Source organism: Podarcis filfolensis (assembly GCF_964270895.1).
Source record: "Podarcis filfolensis genome assembly, chromosome: Z".
NCBI lineage: Eukaryota > Metazoa > Chordata > Lepidosauria > Squamata > Lacertidae > Podarcis > Podarcis filfolensis.
This window is the reverse complement of record NC_139617.1, coordinates 22,329,413-22,344,699: the sequence shown is the minus strand read 5'-3', so window position 1 is coordinate 22,344,699 and position 15,287 is coordinate 22,329,413. Positions and strand designations below refer to the sequence as shown.

The window sequence follows — 15,287 nt, the reverse complement described above, 5'->3', positions numbered from 1 at the left end:
TGGTCATTTATTTATTAAGGTATTTATTATTTATTTATTTATTTATTTATTTATTTAAAAAAACACCATTAACCACTTCTTTTTTCCTTCAAAGGCTTTATTGATCAAAGAAAAAACATAAACAATGAGCAAAACAGAAATGACATGGCTCAGTCGGTAGAGCCTGAGACTCTTAATCTCAGGATCGTGGGTTTGAGTTCCACACTGGGGAAAAATATCCTGCATAGCAGGAGGATGGATAAGAGAAGCCTTGTGGTCCCTTAAAACTCTATGATTATATGATACAAATAAGCTCCTTCAACAAACACAATATCTTTCATCCGTTCTTCATTACCACGTGGCATCAGGGCAGGGTACGACCATGGAATTTAAAACAAACGAACAAAAATAGCTCCCCTTGGGTCTGTCCAGCTAAATTCTACTCTGAGTGGACTCACTGGAATTAATGTGTCTGAATTAATTTTAGTGTGGGTCTGATCCAAGTATGACTAACATAGGATACAACCTCTGCTTGGCAACTACACCACACTAAGCTCATAACAGTAAAATAGAAGCAGTATGTAGAATTGGATGTGAATGCAAAGAAGTAGGAATGGATAGAAAGCCAGCATGCTAAACTACTCCTCTACTGGCAAACATATCACTGTGATGTCATCTGTTGATTTGTTTCGACTCCAAAAGCTGTGTTGTGTGAGCGTCTTTTTTTAAGTGAGGAGGAGAAACAAAATACAGGATTTCCTTTAGTACAGTCATAGCTCCCGTCTCCGAACACCACTAGCACTTCTACCCAATTCCTCAAGACGGTTTTAGAACTCGTGATCGTGTAAAGAAATCTGGATCGTGGTGGAAATGGCGCTGCTGTAAAGCTCAAAAGATGCATCTGCTCAAAAGAAACCCAAAAGACGCTCGCTTTTCTTCTTGTGGTTGCTACCGTGTCAAAGAATGAATGGAAACTGCAGTGAGGTAAGGGAGGGTCTTTTAAAAGCATGTTTCCTTTGGCAAAGCTAAGGCTACAGTCCTGGGCATACTTAACTTGCAGCCAAATCAAATCCCCTGGAAACTAATGGTCCTTGCATTTATGTACACATGGCTTGGGGTCAGCACATGAAACTGCAGACTAAGGCATATTTTCCAAGAATGAAGTTTTATCAAATTCAGCGGAGTTGTTCTGGATCTGCTGTAAGCCATAGTGTTGATGGATTGACTGCATGCTTTTTAAAGGGAAAATGATTTCAGCCTAGGAAAAAATGATTTAAGAACTTTTTTTATTATTAAGCAACAAGCACTACATACATAATAATATTTAAACAATAACCATAGAGAGGTACAAAGCATAGCTTAGACACAGTAAGGTCTAGCAATAGACTTGTATAAATGTATAAAGCCTTGTATAAATATTTATTTGTCTTCCCAATCCTGAGTACATCACCTCTGTACAGTTCAAGATTGTTGTCCAACACTTTGCATAACTTAGACTTGCTTTAGAGTTGAATAAAAGGTTCATAAAGGTGTTGATAGTCCTTTTCATTGGTGTGGGATACAAAATTATGCCATACAGTACAGAAATCTAAATTACCAACCACATGCTTGGTTGAGCAAATCTTACTGATCAATGTGGCCTTACGATGATTTTTTGTTGATCAGATGCTTTGCCATTTCCTAAAACTTTCTTGTTTTAAAGATATGGATAAGCCAGAAGCATTTAAGACTTACTTAACATAGCAGATACTTTGAAGGGTAAATGTAACTTTATAGAATAATAAATAGGCACATTTTTTAGAAAGATGCTTTTACAACAGCTATTTGAATTGGAGACAATAAATGATTCTCATGTTGTTTATTTTGTATCAGAGGAGCATAGCACATTATACTGAAATGATTACTTTTAATTTTGGTTTGATATTTTCCTGCCAATGGCATTATTTAAAGTCTATAGTTACAGTCTTAGGCACACATCTATGGGGCCATGTCCCAGCAATCTCTGGGAAGGGGGGCTTTGTTTAGTGGCAGACCACCATCTTTGCATACAGAAGGTCCCAGGTTCAATCCCTAGCATGTCCTTGTAAGCCTAGGAATGTTCCGCTGTCTGAAAGACTTTCCCAAAGTCTTTGCCAGTCCATGTGGACAATACTGAACTGGATAGACTGATGGTCTCATGGTATAAGATAGCTTCCTATTGTTGCTGAGCAAGGACTTGCAGAGGTTTGGGAAGTAATAATAATTACCATGCATACCAAAAAACCCAACCCCAACCTCCCCCATTTGATCCTCTTCACTCAAAAGCTTTAGGAAATGATACTCTGAGAAAGCCCTCAGCCATTATTATTGCTGCCTGCTCCCTCTTGAAGGATGCATATGATTCTTGGCACTGCTAGTCTCCCCAGACACCCATCTCTAGTTACAAGTAGCCTTCAGTTTGGTGTGGCTAGGGTCTGGAAAATGAACTGTGGATGGGTGTGGGGACACGATGACACATGTTTCCATGTGTTGTTAAAAGGATCAAAACGCTGAAGCTTCGGAGTTCATATTGCTGTGAAGAGGAAAGTTTTTAACCACACAAAAACCCACAGGAATGAAAAATGAAGAGTGTGCCCAAGAGGAACAAGGGGGGCGGAACAGGAAGAGGAGAGAGAAATATCCTTGTTGGTTTTTATTTACCATAGGGATGGGCAAATCTGTCAGTTTCTCATTTTGCAGTCTTCAGTTTTCCACATTTACACATCACTTTGTGATTTTTTTTTAATGCTTATGAATATTCATCATTGAATTTCTCCTAATATGCACATGGTTGTGGGCATTTTTTAACAAAGGAGTTTCCCCTAATATAAGGGTTGTATGTGATTTTGCCTAATATAACCATTTTTGCAAAGAGATTTCACTTAATATAATGCATTTTTATTTTATTCTCAGGAATATATGCATTTTTATTCACACTTTGAGTTAGCATTACTTGGCAGGGGAACTGCATTGTGAAATGCAGAGAAGCACTAATTTTGAAGGAAGAATGCATTTCAGTTTGGATTCCAAACATATCACTTTGGAAAGTGCAAATGAGGGAGATTCATCTTTAAGTGTAAACTGAATTTAATTTCTCACCTATTCCTAGTTGGTTATTACAACTATTTCTGTTACTGGTTCTTTAGGGTCACAGGGACCACAAAGATACTGAAATTCACAGTCTCATCCATCTATACTCTCAAATGCCACTTTCTTGCAATGTTGGCTATGGAGTGATTTAACAGTCATCCCTCTTCCCAAGAAACGCTGAGAATTGTAGCTCTGCAAGACAAATTGGGGCCTCAAAACAACTCTTAGCACCTGTTCCCAGGATTATTTGGGGGACGCAATGCCTGTTAAAGTGGTCTAACACTGCTTTAAATGTACAGGATATTGCAAAGGGGGAGGGGGTTGGAATGCCTTGTAATAATTCAGACCGTTAACCTCAGTATTATCTCCACTGGTTTGCAGTAGCTCTTCAAAGTTTGGGGCAAGCAGTTTTATCCTATCTCTAGCTGGAGATGCTGGGAATTGAACCTGGGACCTTCTGCATGCAAAGCTACAATTTGTTCCATACAAACCATATGAAGCTTGAGGCTTCCTCTTGTATATTGAGCACATGCACATGCACCACTGCATGAACTGCCTTTAACCACTATCTGTGATCTTTAATTCTGCAAACATTTTCAAGGAGGAAACGAAACAGAAACTACAAACAGAAAAGTAGCCACCACCAGAATCAGAGACCAAAATACTCTATCTTTTAGAAAATAGTTTCCTTCTTAGGGCGTATTTACAAAACCTTGCTTCTTCATGTGTTTTGTAGCAACAACCTCAATCGTACTGTCCATGAACAGAGATTACGAGAAGGAAGTCTTTCCAGGGCCTGAGTTAGGGGCAGATGATTCAGGTGACTGTGGGAGCCTCAGGTTTTGGAGGATACAATGCTCTTGTCATGTACTGCCTACTCAGATACTCTCTGAAACCTTTGACCCTTAGATCCCATGCCCAACTGCAGTCTTTCCCAACCTCTTGGCTTCCCAATGCTTTGGACTACAACTGCCTTCAACCCCAGCCAGCATAGCCAATGGCTAGGGATAATGGAACTTATAGTCCAACAACTTATGGAGGATCACAAATTAGCCACCTCTGATCTAAGTATGTTCCCATGCTTTCATTAACATGCTCTCATTTGTACTTTTTCCTAACCTTCCCTGAACTAGTTCCCTCTTCCCTGAACTAGTTCCCTCCAGATGTTTTGGAATGCAGTTCTTGGGTGGAAAAAGATTCTTTATCACTGGGATACATTCTCAAGAGTATTTTTAATAATAACAGTAATAATAAAAACAACAACAAACTGACGTGGAGTTTGTGGAGAACTGAACTTAAGATTGGAAAAATAAGCTACTGAGAGAAACTAGAACTGACAGAATTGCCCCTACCCTTCGCCCAACTTGAATCATGGAATCATAGAATTGTAGAGTTGGAAGGAACCACAAGGATTATCTAGTCCACCCCCCTGCAATTCAGGAAGCTTTCATTCAATGTGGGGCTCAAACCCACAGCCCTGAGATCAAGAGTCTCATGCTCTCAGTTTCCTGCTACTGTATGTGCTTTCCCAGTGCTTTCTGAATATTATAACTCAGGGTGGAGAATGATGACACAATCTTAGAGTCATCAGACAGGAAGGGAGATTATTTAAGGCAGGCACATTTGAAGAAGTATATTATAAAATGTCTGTAGCCAGTGCCACCACCACACCCTTGACATTAAGAGAATTTAGTTGCTTTGATGAAAATACTTATAGCTTTTAGTTCCTCCTTCTAAATTGGTTGTTCTCTTTCTGGTGATTCTGTCAATGCAGCTTGCTGATGTGAAGGTCTCAGGAAACTGCACTTCCATGTCAGTTGGTGAAAGTGCATGCCTAGTGAATCTGCGTGAGGATGTCATTTGACTATTGTTCTTCGGCTGCCAAAATGTCTTGATCTAGTTCTGAGTGTGTGTGTTTTTAATGCTGCAGCATAAATCTCTTTCTCAAAAAACAATCATCTTCTTAACAGGTATCTTCTGATTAGCCTGTATGGCCACTGACCTGATCAAGATGTTGAACAACCAATCATCAGAAAATTGTCCTGACCCTCCAATGCATTTCCAGGCCTCTTTGTATGCAGTCATCTACATCATCATCTTCGTTCCGGGTCTCCTAGGAAACAGCATCGCCCTTTGGGTTTTGTGCCACTTCATCAAGAAGAGGAGCAAAGCGGTAGTTTTCATGATAAATTTGGCTGTAGCTGACCTGACCCACGTCGTCTCTTTGCCCTTACGGATGTATTACTACATCAACCATAGCTGGCCTTTTGGGGGCTTCCTTTGCCAGCTCTGCTTCTACCTCAAATACCTTAACATGTATGCCAGTATCTGCTTTCTCACCTGCATCAGCATCCAAAGGTACCTCTTCCTACTTCACCCTTTCAAAGCCAAGGACTGGAAGTGCAGGTATGATGTGGCCATAAGTGCTGCCATATGGACTGTGGTTGGGGCTGCTTGCTTACCTCTCCCAATCCTGAGGAGTCCTCGCTTATCAAACAATACCAACATCTGCTTTGCTGATCTTGAAGTTCAACGGTTGTCTATGGGAGCCTCAATCACTCTGGTGATTGTAGCTGAATTCTGTGCATTTGTGGCCCCTGTTGTGATAGTCATTTACTGCACTTGGAAAATGAGGCAATCCCTGCAGGAGCCCCACAGTCCTTTGCAGCACACCAATGAGAAGCAGAAAGCTTGGCACATGATCTTAGGGTGCGCAGCTGTGTTTTTCATATGTTTTACACCGTATCATGTGAATTTCCCTATATTTATGATGGTGAAACAAAACATGGTCACAAACTGTTCTGTACGGCGTAGAGCTTTATATTTCCATCCCATTTCTTTGTGCCTCGCAAGCCTCAATTGTTGTCTTGATCCAATTCTCTACTACTTCATGACATCAGAGTTCCGGGAAAGGTTCAAGTGCAGCAGTGCTTGCCCCTTGAGCTGCCTCAACAGTCTTGACAGCAGCAGCAGCAGAATCTCTGACGTTGAGCTGAAAAGCAAGGCAGATAACAAAAATAAAAATGTCTTGATGGCATACTTTTGGACTCTTAGGCCACACGATGGCATGGAATCTCCTCTCTCTTGTTAGCGAAGGGATGGTTCACACATGGGTCTTACTTCACTTGCTTCTCTTAGGGACTCAGCACTTGACACTCAGCTGAATGTGTGAACAGGCAACACTGAAAAAGTATTGCATCTGAGTTGTTGCTGAGTGACATGAAAGTTCTGTCTCTGATAATTAATCACTGATGGCTTGAGAGCAGTCATATGATATAAATATTAACCAGTCATTTTTAGAACCTGCCAGAATTGGGACAAAGAATCTGTGTGCCGCTGCCACTGGGGTTATAAAGTGCAGCAGACTCGAGGAGGTGAAAGTGTTCTGCATTAACTCCACCCATTCAGGGCAGCCATTGGTTTACCCAACCTCAAAGAGTAGATAGAGACATAATAACATAATAAGAGCCCTGCTGGATCAGGCCAATGGCCCATCTATTCCAGGATCCTCACAGTGCCCAACCAGATGCGTGTAGGAAACACACAAGCAGGATCCAAGCACAAGAGCACTCTCAACCCACCCACCATGATTTCCAGCAACCAGTATTTAGAAGCATTATTGCTTCCAGGTCAGGATAAGACTTATGGATCGCGTCCACAAACAAAACAGCAGCTGCCTTTTTTCCTCTCCAGAATGATGTGCTGTCTGGAGAATGATGGGGAAATAAAAGAGCCACTGCCAAGAAGCCTCACTCCCAATGAAGGAGGAATATGTGGCATTTGCGTGTTCTAGTGGAAATGTCTGTACAGGGGGAGAGAAAGGGTTAATATGTAGACCAATAGAAAAGCCAGAGGCGGAGCCTACCTGTTTTTAAAAGGCTTAGCCAGAGGTTTAGACAGTTGGGAAAAAGCAGTTGGGAAAGCAGTTGGAAGACAGATGAAAACAGAGAGACAGTCAGTGCAGTTGGTTCTTGTGTGAGGGGAGGTAGAAGAGTTAGAGACAGGATAAAATAAGACTAGGAGGGTAAAGGGTAACAGCGTTTCCAATGCATTTAAAGTTTATTTGTGTTTGCAATAAACTACAATCTTCGTTATTAACTTGAGAACCCGACTGAGACTAAGTTTTTTTACCTGGGAGAATCTGGTTGGTTGCAGCAGATTGGTGGTGTACGGGTCAATAGTCCGTGAGACGACTGGGGGCTCCATACGAACGCCACAGAATGCAAATTAAAGATGGAGGAGGAATCTGTTTTATACATGGAATCCGGTGCTGCTGACCTGATTGAGATTTTCTCACGCTGCCTCTGGCATACAGTGCTCATATATGTCGGAGCTGTTTGTGCAATGTGAGATTACTATTTTTTAATTCATACTAAATACATGCAAATTATGTGCAAACTTTGCAAATATTGTACATGTAATATATATGAAAGAGACAAGCTACATGCAGTACATAAGTATTTTATACAGCTATATGCATTGTTGTTTCTATTTGCTTCATGTACTTGTTCAGGGCAACCCAACTTTTCATACCAAGAGTACTTCAGTGCAGAGGTGTGGGTCACATACTGCCTTGTTTCATGGTGCAGGGGAGTGAGGTCAAAATTTAATGCCCCCCATACCCCCTCAATTGTTCTGTTTTAAGCTGGACATCCTGGAATTACAGAAGGCAGTCCTGGCTTCTGATTGGATCCCAGAATGTCCCATTTTTTGTTCCAGTGCTCTGGTGTGAGACAGCTGGCTCTCACCAGAGCACTGAACCAAAAGATAGTCATTCTTTTGATAGTCAGCTAGGGCTTACCAGAGCAAAATTCGCTTATTTTTAGGTCCCGCAAGACTGAAAGTGCCTGATTTTGGTCCCCAGGATGTTGGAGGGTATTCCACACACACCCTCCAACCATTGTGCTGCCTTCCCAATGTAGATAAGCTTTGAGAAATTACCGGTATTTACTCCTGGCTCTGTTGAAGCAGTTGCTTACAGTTGTTGGCGGTTTTGCACATTCACATATGGAAAAGCTCTAAGTGTCCATTTACACAGCCAGTGTATGCAGTAGATACCCCAATACTGCATGCGACTACACAGAATTGTTTGTTTCAAAGTGCATCCTCTCAATAATAATGCTTTCTTTTTCTATTCTTCACGATGAAGTTCTAAATACCCTTTTCAAGGCAGTGCTCTGTCCTGCCACTAGGTGCTGCAACAGAATCATTTGCTAACTATTCGTGCATGAGGGCTTCAGCATTAGCCCTAATACAACCAAACAGAGACATCTAGATTCTAGTCGAAGGATGCAGCATTACCATGAAGCAGTAGCACTATTAAAGTATTGAACCAGAAGTGCCTCTCTACCTTCAGAACTCCATTCTCTGGCCAAAATGTGCTGCCTTCATTTTTCAGAAATTCTGAATTCCATGTATTTCAGGTAACCGGATGGGTGCAGTTCTGAACTCCTTGGCCTGATCTTAAACTCCTTTAACTTGGACTGCTGCTTCTTAGCCTGCCGTCTGATCATAGCAGCTGCAGTGACTCTTTACCTATTGTTGAACCTGTATCTCTTCTCTGTGGGAAGTATGACTCTAGTTCCCATTTGCAGAGAATGCAGAAGAAGAAAAAGATGAGTTTGGATTTGATATCCCGCCTTTCCATCCCCTTAAGGAGTCTCAAAGTGGCTAACATTCTCCTTTCCCTTCCTCCCCCACAACAAACACTCTGTGAGGTGAGTGGGGCTGAGAGACTTCAAAGAAGTGTGACTGGCCCAAGGTCACCCAGCAGCTGCATGTGGAGGAGCGGAGACGCGAACCTGTTTCCCCAGATTACGAGTCTATTACTCTTAACCACTAGACCACACTGGCTCACAAGGTGGTGCAGAAGACAACCCTGGGTCTTTTGACACTTTAATTGGGTCTCTCTTCCCTCCTATAAAAAACTACGCAAGACACTTTCTTTTAAAGTTTAAATAACATATGACTTTTACTTAGTGAACTTGCAGTTGCAGATTAAATAAATAATGCAGGGAGGCGATGCTTAAGTTGCTAAAACATCTTCCAGAGGTGAAACTGACAGCAGCTCAACAGTTCATACCTGCTTCTCTAACTGTTAAGACTGTTCAACTAACTGCCGTGACTGTACCAACTGCTATAACAGCCTCAGGCGTATGACATCACAGAGTTCCACAGCTCTTTCAATTCACCCTTTACATGTGCAGTTTGGGTGCTAACATACTACATTCTCTTCCTCAATAAAGAGCTCTTCCTTACTCTCCTTCCTTACTCTCACCAGGAAAGGTGAGATTTCTCCCTGGATATTAAGATATTTCAGGTAAATGCCTGAGTTGGGGGCTCCATCTGTTTCCAAGATTTCTCCTCGCTCTGGGAGATTTGTTTCTTCATTGGAGGCTTGGATCAGGACCCAAGATGATCTGCAGAATCTTTCCACACAATGGAAAGAATGGCCTCCAAGTGGACAAGAAGTAAACACAAATAAAGCCCTACTACTGTACATCAGGTGAAAGGTAAGAACTCTTTGGGACAGGGACAGAGCCAGCCAGTCAGTGTAAACTGCCAGTCAGTGTAAACAAGACTGAGATAGATAGGCCAATGGTCTGACTCGGTATAAGACAGCTTCCTGTGTTCCTGTGGCAAACCAGTTCCCCATGGGAAGCCAGAAAGAAGAGTGGAGCACAACAGCACTCAAAATCTGGAATAATTTATCTGGACCACAGAAACCCATGGCATCTTTCTCGCCGCACCCTCCCCTTTACATCAGTCCCAGACTCCACTATATTGCCCAAAGAGATTTCAGCTGGAACGTTTGAAACACCTCTAATCAAAACATCTTAGGCTGTAATCCAATACTCACTTATTTGGGAGCAGGCGCCATTGAGAACAATGTGCTTTACTTCGGAGTAGATGCAAATAGAATTACACTTATTAGCCAAATGAACCTCTAATAGCCCTTGAGAGCAATCATCAACAGTTCAAAAGAAATCACATAAAATAATTCATTACAGATGATAGGGCAGAATAAGCCGTTCCAGTTCTGGGGAAATGCATTAAATGAAAGCAAAGAATGACTCCAAAAGCTGATCCATGTCAGTAGAAACACATTACTTCCCTCCCTGCCCCCAAATATTTTTACTGAGCTTTTTAACAGACAACATGGAAAAGCATAACTGTTACATTGGATGAATATAGTAGTGGTGGTTCTGTTTTACATGGTTCAAGAGAGAGAAGGAAAAGAGGAATCAATCATTGAACTATGAGTTGGAAGGGATCCTGTGGGTCATCTAGTCCAACCCCATGAAATGCTGGAAGCTCAACTAAAGCATCCATGACAGATGTCCATAGAACCTCTGCTTTAAAATCTCCAGTGAAGGAGAGTCCATCACCTTCTGAAGGAATTCATTCCACTGTCAAACAGTTCTTACTGTCAGAAAGTTCTTCCCGGTGTTGAGTCAGAATCTCCTTTCTTGTAACTTGAATCCATTGGTTCAGGTCTTACTCTCCAGAGCAGGAGAAAACAAGCCTGCTCCATCTTCCATGTGGCAGCCCTTGAGATACTTGAAGTTGGAGAGCGACTAAATTATTGCGATGGGTAGATGAGACTAACCAGATTGGCCATGAACAAGCAGGGTTCAGAACTAAACACTCTACAACCGATCATGCGATAGTTCTTTATCATCTGGCACGGAAGTACTCCTCCCCCCCCCCCCCGGGGCTACCTCTGTGCTGCCTTCTTAGATCTAAAGGCAGCCTTTGACAGCGTTCCTAGAAATATTCTTTGGGAGAAACTTGTGAAACAGGGCATTGATAGAAGACTCTTATGGCTCATAAGCCAGCTCCACGAAGGTACCCTTGCCAGAGTGAGATTCACTCCAGCGGGCGACCTTACAAATTCGATACCAATAAACAAGGGAGTGCGCCAAGGATGTATATTGGCTCCCTGCCTATTCAACCTATTCATCAGTGACATGCGAGCACCCCTAGTCAACTCATCTCCAAGTACACACGCGCCTAGACTAGCGGATTACCGCTGCCCACTCCTTTTATATGCGGACGACGCGGTAATTCTATCTTATACACGTGTTGGACTAACCAGAGCTCTGAAGATCTTTGCCACGTATTGTCAACTCAATCAATTAACCATCAACCATGTCGAGTCCAAGATTCTGATTTTCTCCAGAAGCCGGAGATTATACAAATGGAAGCTTGGTGGAGCAAAAATAGAGCAAGTCCTAAAATTTCAATACCTAGGAGTTATTTTTCAATACAATTTGGGATGGAAAGCTCAAATTCAACACCTACTTAATAAGGCCAAAACCTTGTCATATGCGCTCCTCCGATTCTTCTTTTCGGACGGAGCTTTGCATGTTCCCTCGGCCCTAAAGGTGTTCAAGGCAAAAGTGGTTGCCGTGCTTGCTTATGCTGCCCCGCTCTGGGCCGTGATGACAGATCTTGCTCCCCTTGAGACTCTGCAAAGCCAATTCCTACGTCGGCTCCTAATGCTCCCCCTGTGCGTAAGCAACGCAGCCATGCGACTAGAATTGAAGGTCGCATCCTTAGAAACTTGCCTGTGGAAGCAAGTCTTCAATTACTGGTTATCATTGTGGCATAGATTACCAAACCATTACCTTGTCCAATGCTTATGGTGAGATGAATTCTCTAGCCTTTGGACTAGTAGAATTCATGCCAAACTCCTGAGTTATGGAATCTCTCCCTCAGATTCCCTAAAACTAGACCAAATCACTGCTCAAAGACTGATCCGCCAAAGACTGGATGACATTGATTTACAGCGAAATTATACGCTGGGGGGAGGTGTTTGTTCGCCCCAGAACATTGGTATCACTTTAACTTACTGCGTTCCATCATACCTCTCCTCCCTTTCGACTGTTGCCCATAGACTGGCCTTCACCAAAGCGAGGTTTAACGTTTTTCCCTCCAATGTCCTGAGACATAGGTTCTCAAAGGGCCAAGCCCCCGCCGTGTGCGAATGTGATAAGGTGACGCTGGAGTCGCTCCAGCACATTATGTTCACTTGCCCCTTGTTTAATGTGCCACGGGCAAATTTGTTGGGATCAATCATACAGAAACTAGAGGGTACCCCACCAAAATTCCACCTTGCCCAAATCTTGCAGGACAAGGATACCCACACGACCCTGAAGGTGGCTAGGTTCCTAGTTGCTGTCCTTTCCCAAAAGCGACGCCAAGGAGCACTACAAGCAAATTAAGGCGTAGTATGCCTTTCCATTTTATAGTATTTTATTGTTATAGTGGTGTTTTAGCGATTGCTTTTTTTTCCCCTACGGCACAAGCTGTTATTTATGTGTTGTTTTTACCTGTATGGGCCTATGGCCGTAATAAATGAAATTTCCATTTCCAAGTTGGATAGAGTTGGAAGGGACTCTGAGGATCATCGTGTCCAACTCCGTGCAATGCATGAACATGCAGCTGTCCCATATGGGGATTGAACCTGAACCTTGACATTATCAGCACCATGCTCTAACCAACTGGTGAGAGGGTTTAGGGAATAGGAGAGGGGTGAGTAGCATCTGTGATGTTAACGTATATGAGAGAGTGCTGGAGGGGAAATAGTTAACTAGGTTGCACAGACAGGACCCAGGGGGGTGGAGTCAGTGGGTCTATAAAACCAGTTCTGGGAGGAGTTCTGAGAGGAGTTGGTTGGGAGTTGTTGGTGGGAAGTTGGTTGGTTTTAGTGGGTTGGCTGGTTGGGAAAGGCAGTTGGTAATAGAGAGACAGTTAGGGCAGTGGGTTCATGAGTGTAGGGGAGGTAGAAGATATAGAGAGAGGAAAATAAGACTAAGAAAGTAAAGAGCAACAACGTTTGGAATGCTGTAAAAGTCTTGTTTGTGTCTGAAATAAAATACACTCTTCTTTATTAATTGAGAAGCTGACTGAGACTGAAGTAATTTTACCAGGGAGGACCTGGTTGGTGGCAGTGGATTAGTGGTGTACGGGTCAATAGTCCGTGAGACGACCGGGGGCTCCATACGAACGCCACAGCATCCTCATTGATTATGCTAATTCTGGATTTGGTGATAGGTTGCAGCCCATGAGGGGAAGGTAGATTACTTTTACAGCCTCTTATGTTCATAATAATATCAATATAGATACCATTTTCAGCTGATGCAGAAAAACTTATTTCTATGAATTTGATGACATACAAAAACAAAGCTGAAAACCGAAAACTATGCAATTAAGTGAAAATTACATGCAAGCATACACACCTCAAAAGATAAAATAAAATGCAGATTTTGGTCGTTACATCCACAATACCTTGTTCTATCTGCAATCAGACCCCACCTGCCTCCTTTCTTTCTTACATTGGTCCATTGGTGGCACCAGCTCTCGCCTTCCTCCTCTTACTTACTCTAAGTGTTGGCACTGAAGAACCCAATAGGGAAGAGGATGCGGGGGGGGGCTAGCATCTGTTGACTCCTGCTGCCATTGGCTCCGGCTCCTCCAGGTATTGGTCTTCCTGCTTTCTGCCCCACCAGTGGGCACCAGCCACCACTTTCTCACGGACTGTCTGGTCATAGTCCAGTTTAAACATCAAGAGCCGCAAGTTTAAACATCAAGAGCAGAGGCCTTGAAGTTCCCCATCAACCCTGAACACCTGATCAGCATATTAACAGGCTCACAAGTTCACCTACCCTCAGTCTTCCCCACTAGGGAGAAATCCTTGGATTTCTCTTTAAATTATAGCAATTATTTCTAAATTTACATCTATATATATCAATTAGCACCTGCATTTTTAATGCAAATCAGGGTCCATTGGTGAAGCTTTTCCACCCTAAGCAGGGTGAGGAGATCCCTCTCTCTTTCACACACACACACAGGCTGAGTGTGACCTGCAAATTTTGGGACTGAAATATACTCGGAGTCAAGAGTGGATTTCATGCTCTTTATTCAGCTCATAGTGGTGAGGAGGAATGGGAGTTCCCCCAGAATGTCTGCTTTATATACATTAGTTACACAATGGGCCCCACATGATTGGCTAATTCCGGGATTCTCCTGTAGGCCAATCAGGTTGTGGATTCACTTCCACCTGGAGCTGGATTGGGTGGCTCCTGTGGACCAATCAGACTGCTGCATTCTGAATCCTATTGTTCTAGGACCAATCAGACTGGTGCATTTTGGATCCTATTCAACTCAGTACATAACAGGGATCTACAATTTTCCTAGTGAATAAATAAAACCATCCTTCCAGGAAGCATGCTCCAATGATGTGCTAGGTCAGGCCTGGCCAGCAGGTTTAACTGGGACTTTAGGATGAAGGGCGGGTAATAAATAAATGTAATAAGAATTAGAATAATAACTCTGTCTTGTCCAACCCTCACATATCCCACAATTCTAAGTTCCTAAAAAATCTTTCTGAAATCTGCTCTGGAGGAAAGTGCCTTGTCCTCAGATCCATGCACTCTGGCAATAATATTTATTTGCCCATGGTGTGGTGTTAGGGAGAAGGAGGACACAGAGCATTTAGGGCAGTGTGATTTGTGGTGGCTTGGGCTGGGCCCAACATTGAGACAGTACCATCTGCCTTCCTGGGGTATCCAACTGACCAGCTTGATGCTTATTGACTGGAGAGCACAATGGCCAAGAGTGGGCTGAACAGAAATAGGTCTCCATACCTGGAAGTTCAGTGTGCAACCTGTGTTTGAGGCAGGCAAAGCAAAATGGGAAGATGAACGCAGCAGCATCTCTAGACATTCAATAGCATGTGTCCTCAGATTCCATATCTGCAGTAATGGAATCTGTTAATCAAAGTGGAGTCAGCTAATGTTGAGCCAGTGTCTGCCGTCTGCTCACTTCATTTACAGAGAACCCGAATCAGGCTAACTGCTGGGCCTGTAACAAGATAGTTTCAAACGTGATCACTCAACTTGCTGCTGCTTCTCTCTCCATCATCCTCATGTGGTTTGCTTCTGTTCTACGGAATGAATAAAAGCACCACGTGACATCTTGAAAAGGATGCTCTTTGGCTCTGAGTTAAGATAAGAACAGCAACAACGGCACTGGCTGCGGGCTTATGCTGACCCCCACGCAGAGAACTGGACAAGATCTTTTGGACAACTAAGGTTAGTGAACTACTCTGTTCCAATATTCCAATATTTGTGAAAAGGAATCTAGGTAGATACCTCAGACGAGAACAAAAAAGCTGCTTTAGATGAAGATACTGC

At 42.8% G+C, this 15,287-nt stretch overlaps 1 protein-coding gene and 2 long non-coding RNA genes across 3 annotated transcripts in view; 2 read left to right on the top strand and 1 right to left on the bottom strand.

Moving 5' to 3' along the window:
- The window catches only part of LOC310754412, a 156,154-nt gene extending 143,161 nt beyond the window's left edge, over window positions 1-12,993 (top strand). Inside the window, exon 2 of the long non-coding RNA XR_014543815.1 lies at window positions 12,801-12,993. This is a non-coding gene — a long non-coding RNA (uncharacterized lncRNA). The remainder of the gene's footprint in view (window positions 1-12,800) is intronic.
- On the top strand, window positions 77-7,193 carry LOC310754280 (putative P2Y purinoceptor 10). Its single transcript, XM_083596074.1, has 2 exons — window positions 77-963; window positions 5,058-7,193. The coding sequence occupies exon 2, from the start codon at window positions 5,078-5,080 to the stop codon at window positions 6,176-6,178; it is 1,101 nt and encodes a 366-aa protein (XP_083452200.1). The 5' UTR covers window positions 77-963; window positions 5,058-5,077; the 3' UTR covers window positions 6,179-7,193.
- On the bottom strand, window positions 5,887-8,694 carry LOC310754409. The gene is made up of 2 exons (XR_014543812.1): window positions 8,616-8,694; window positions 5,887-6,066 (listed from the first exon to the last, which is right to left on the bottom strand). It is a non-coding gene; the product is annotated as an uncharacterized lncRNA (long non-coding RNA).
- Window positions 12,994-15,287: the final 2,294 nt, after the last annotated feature.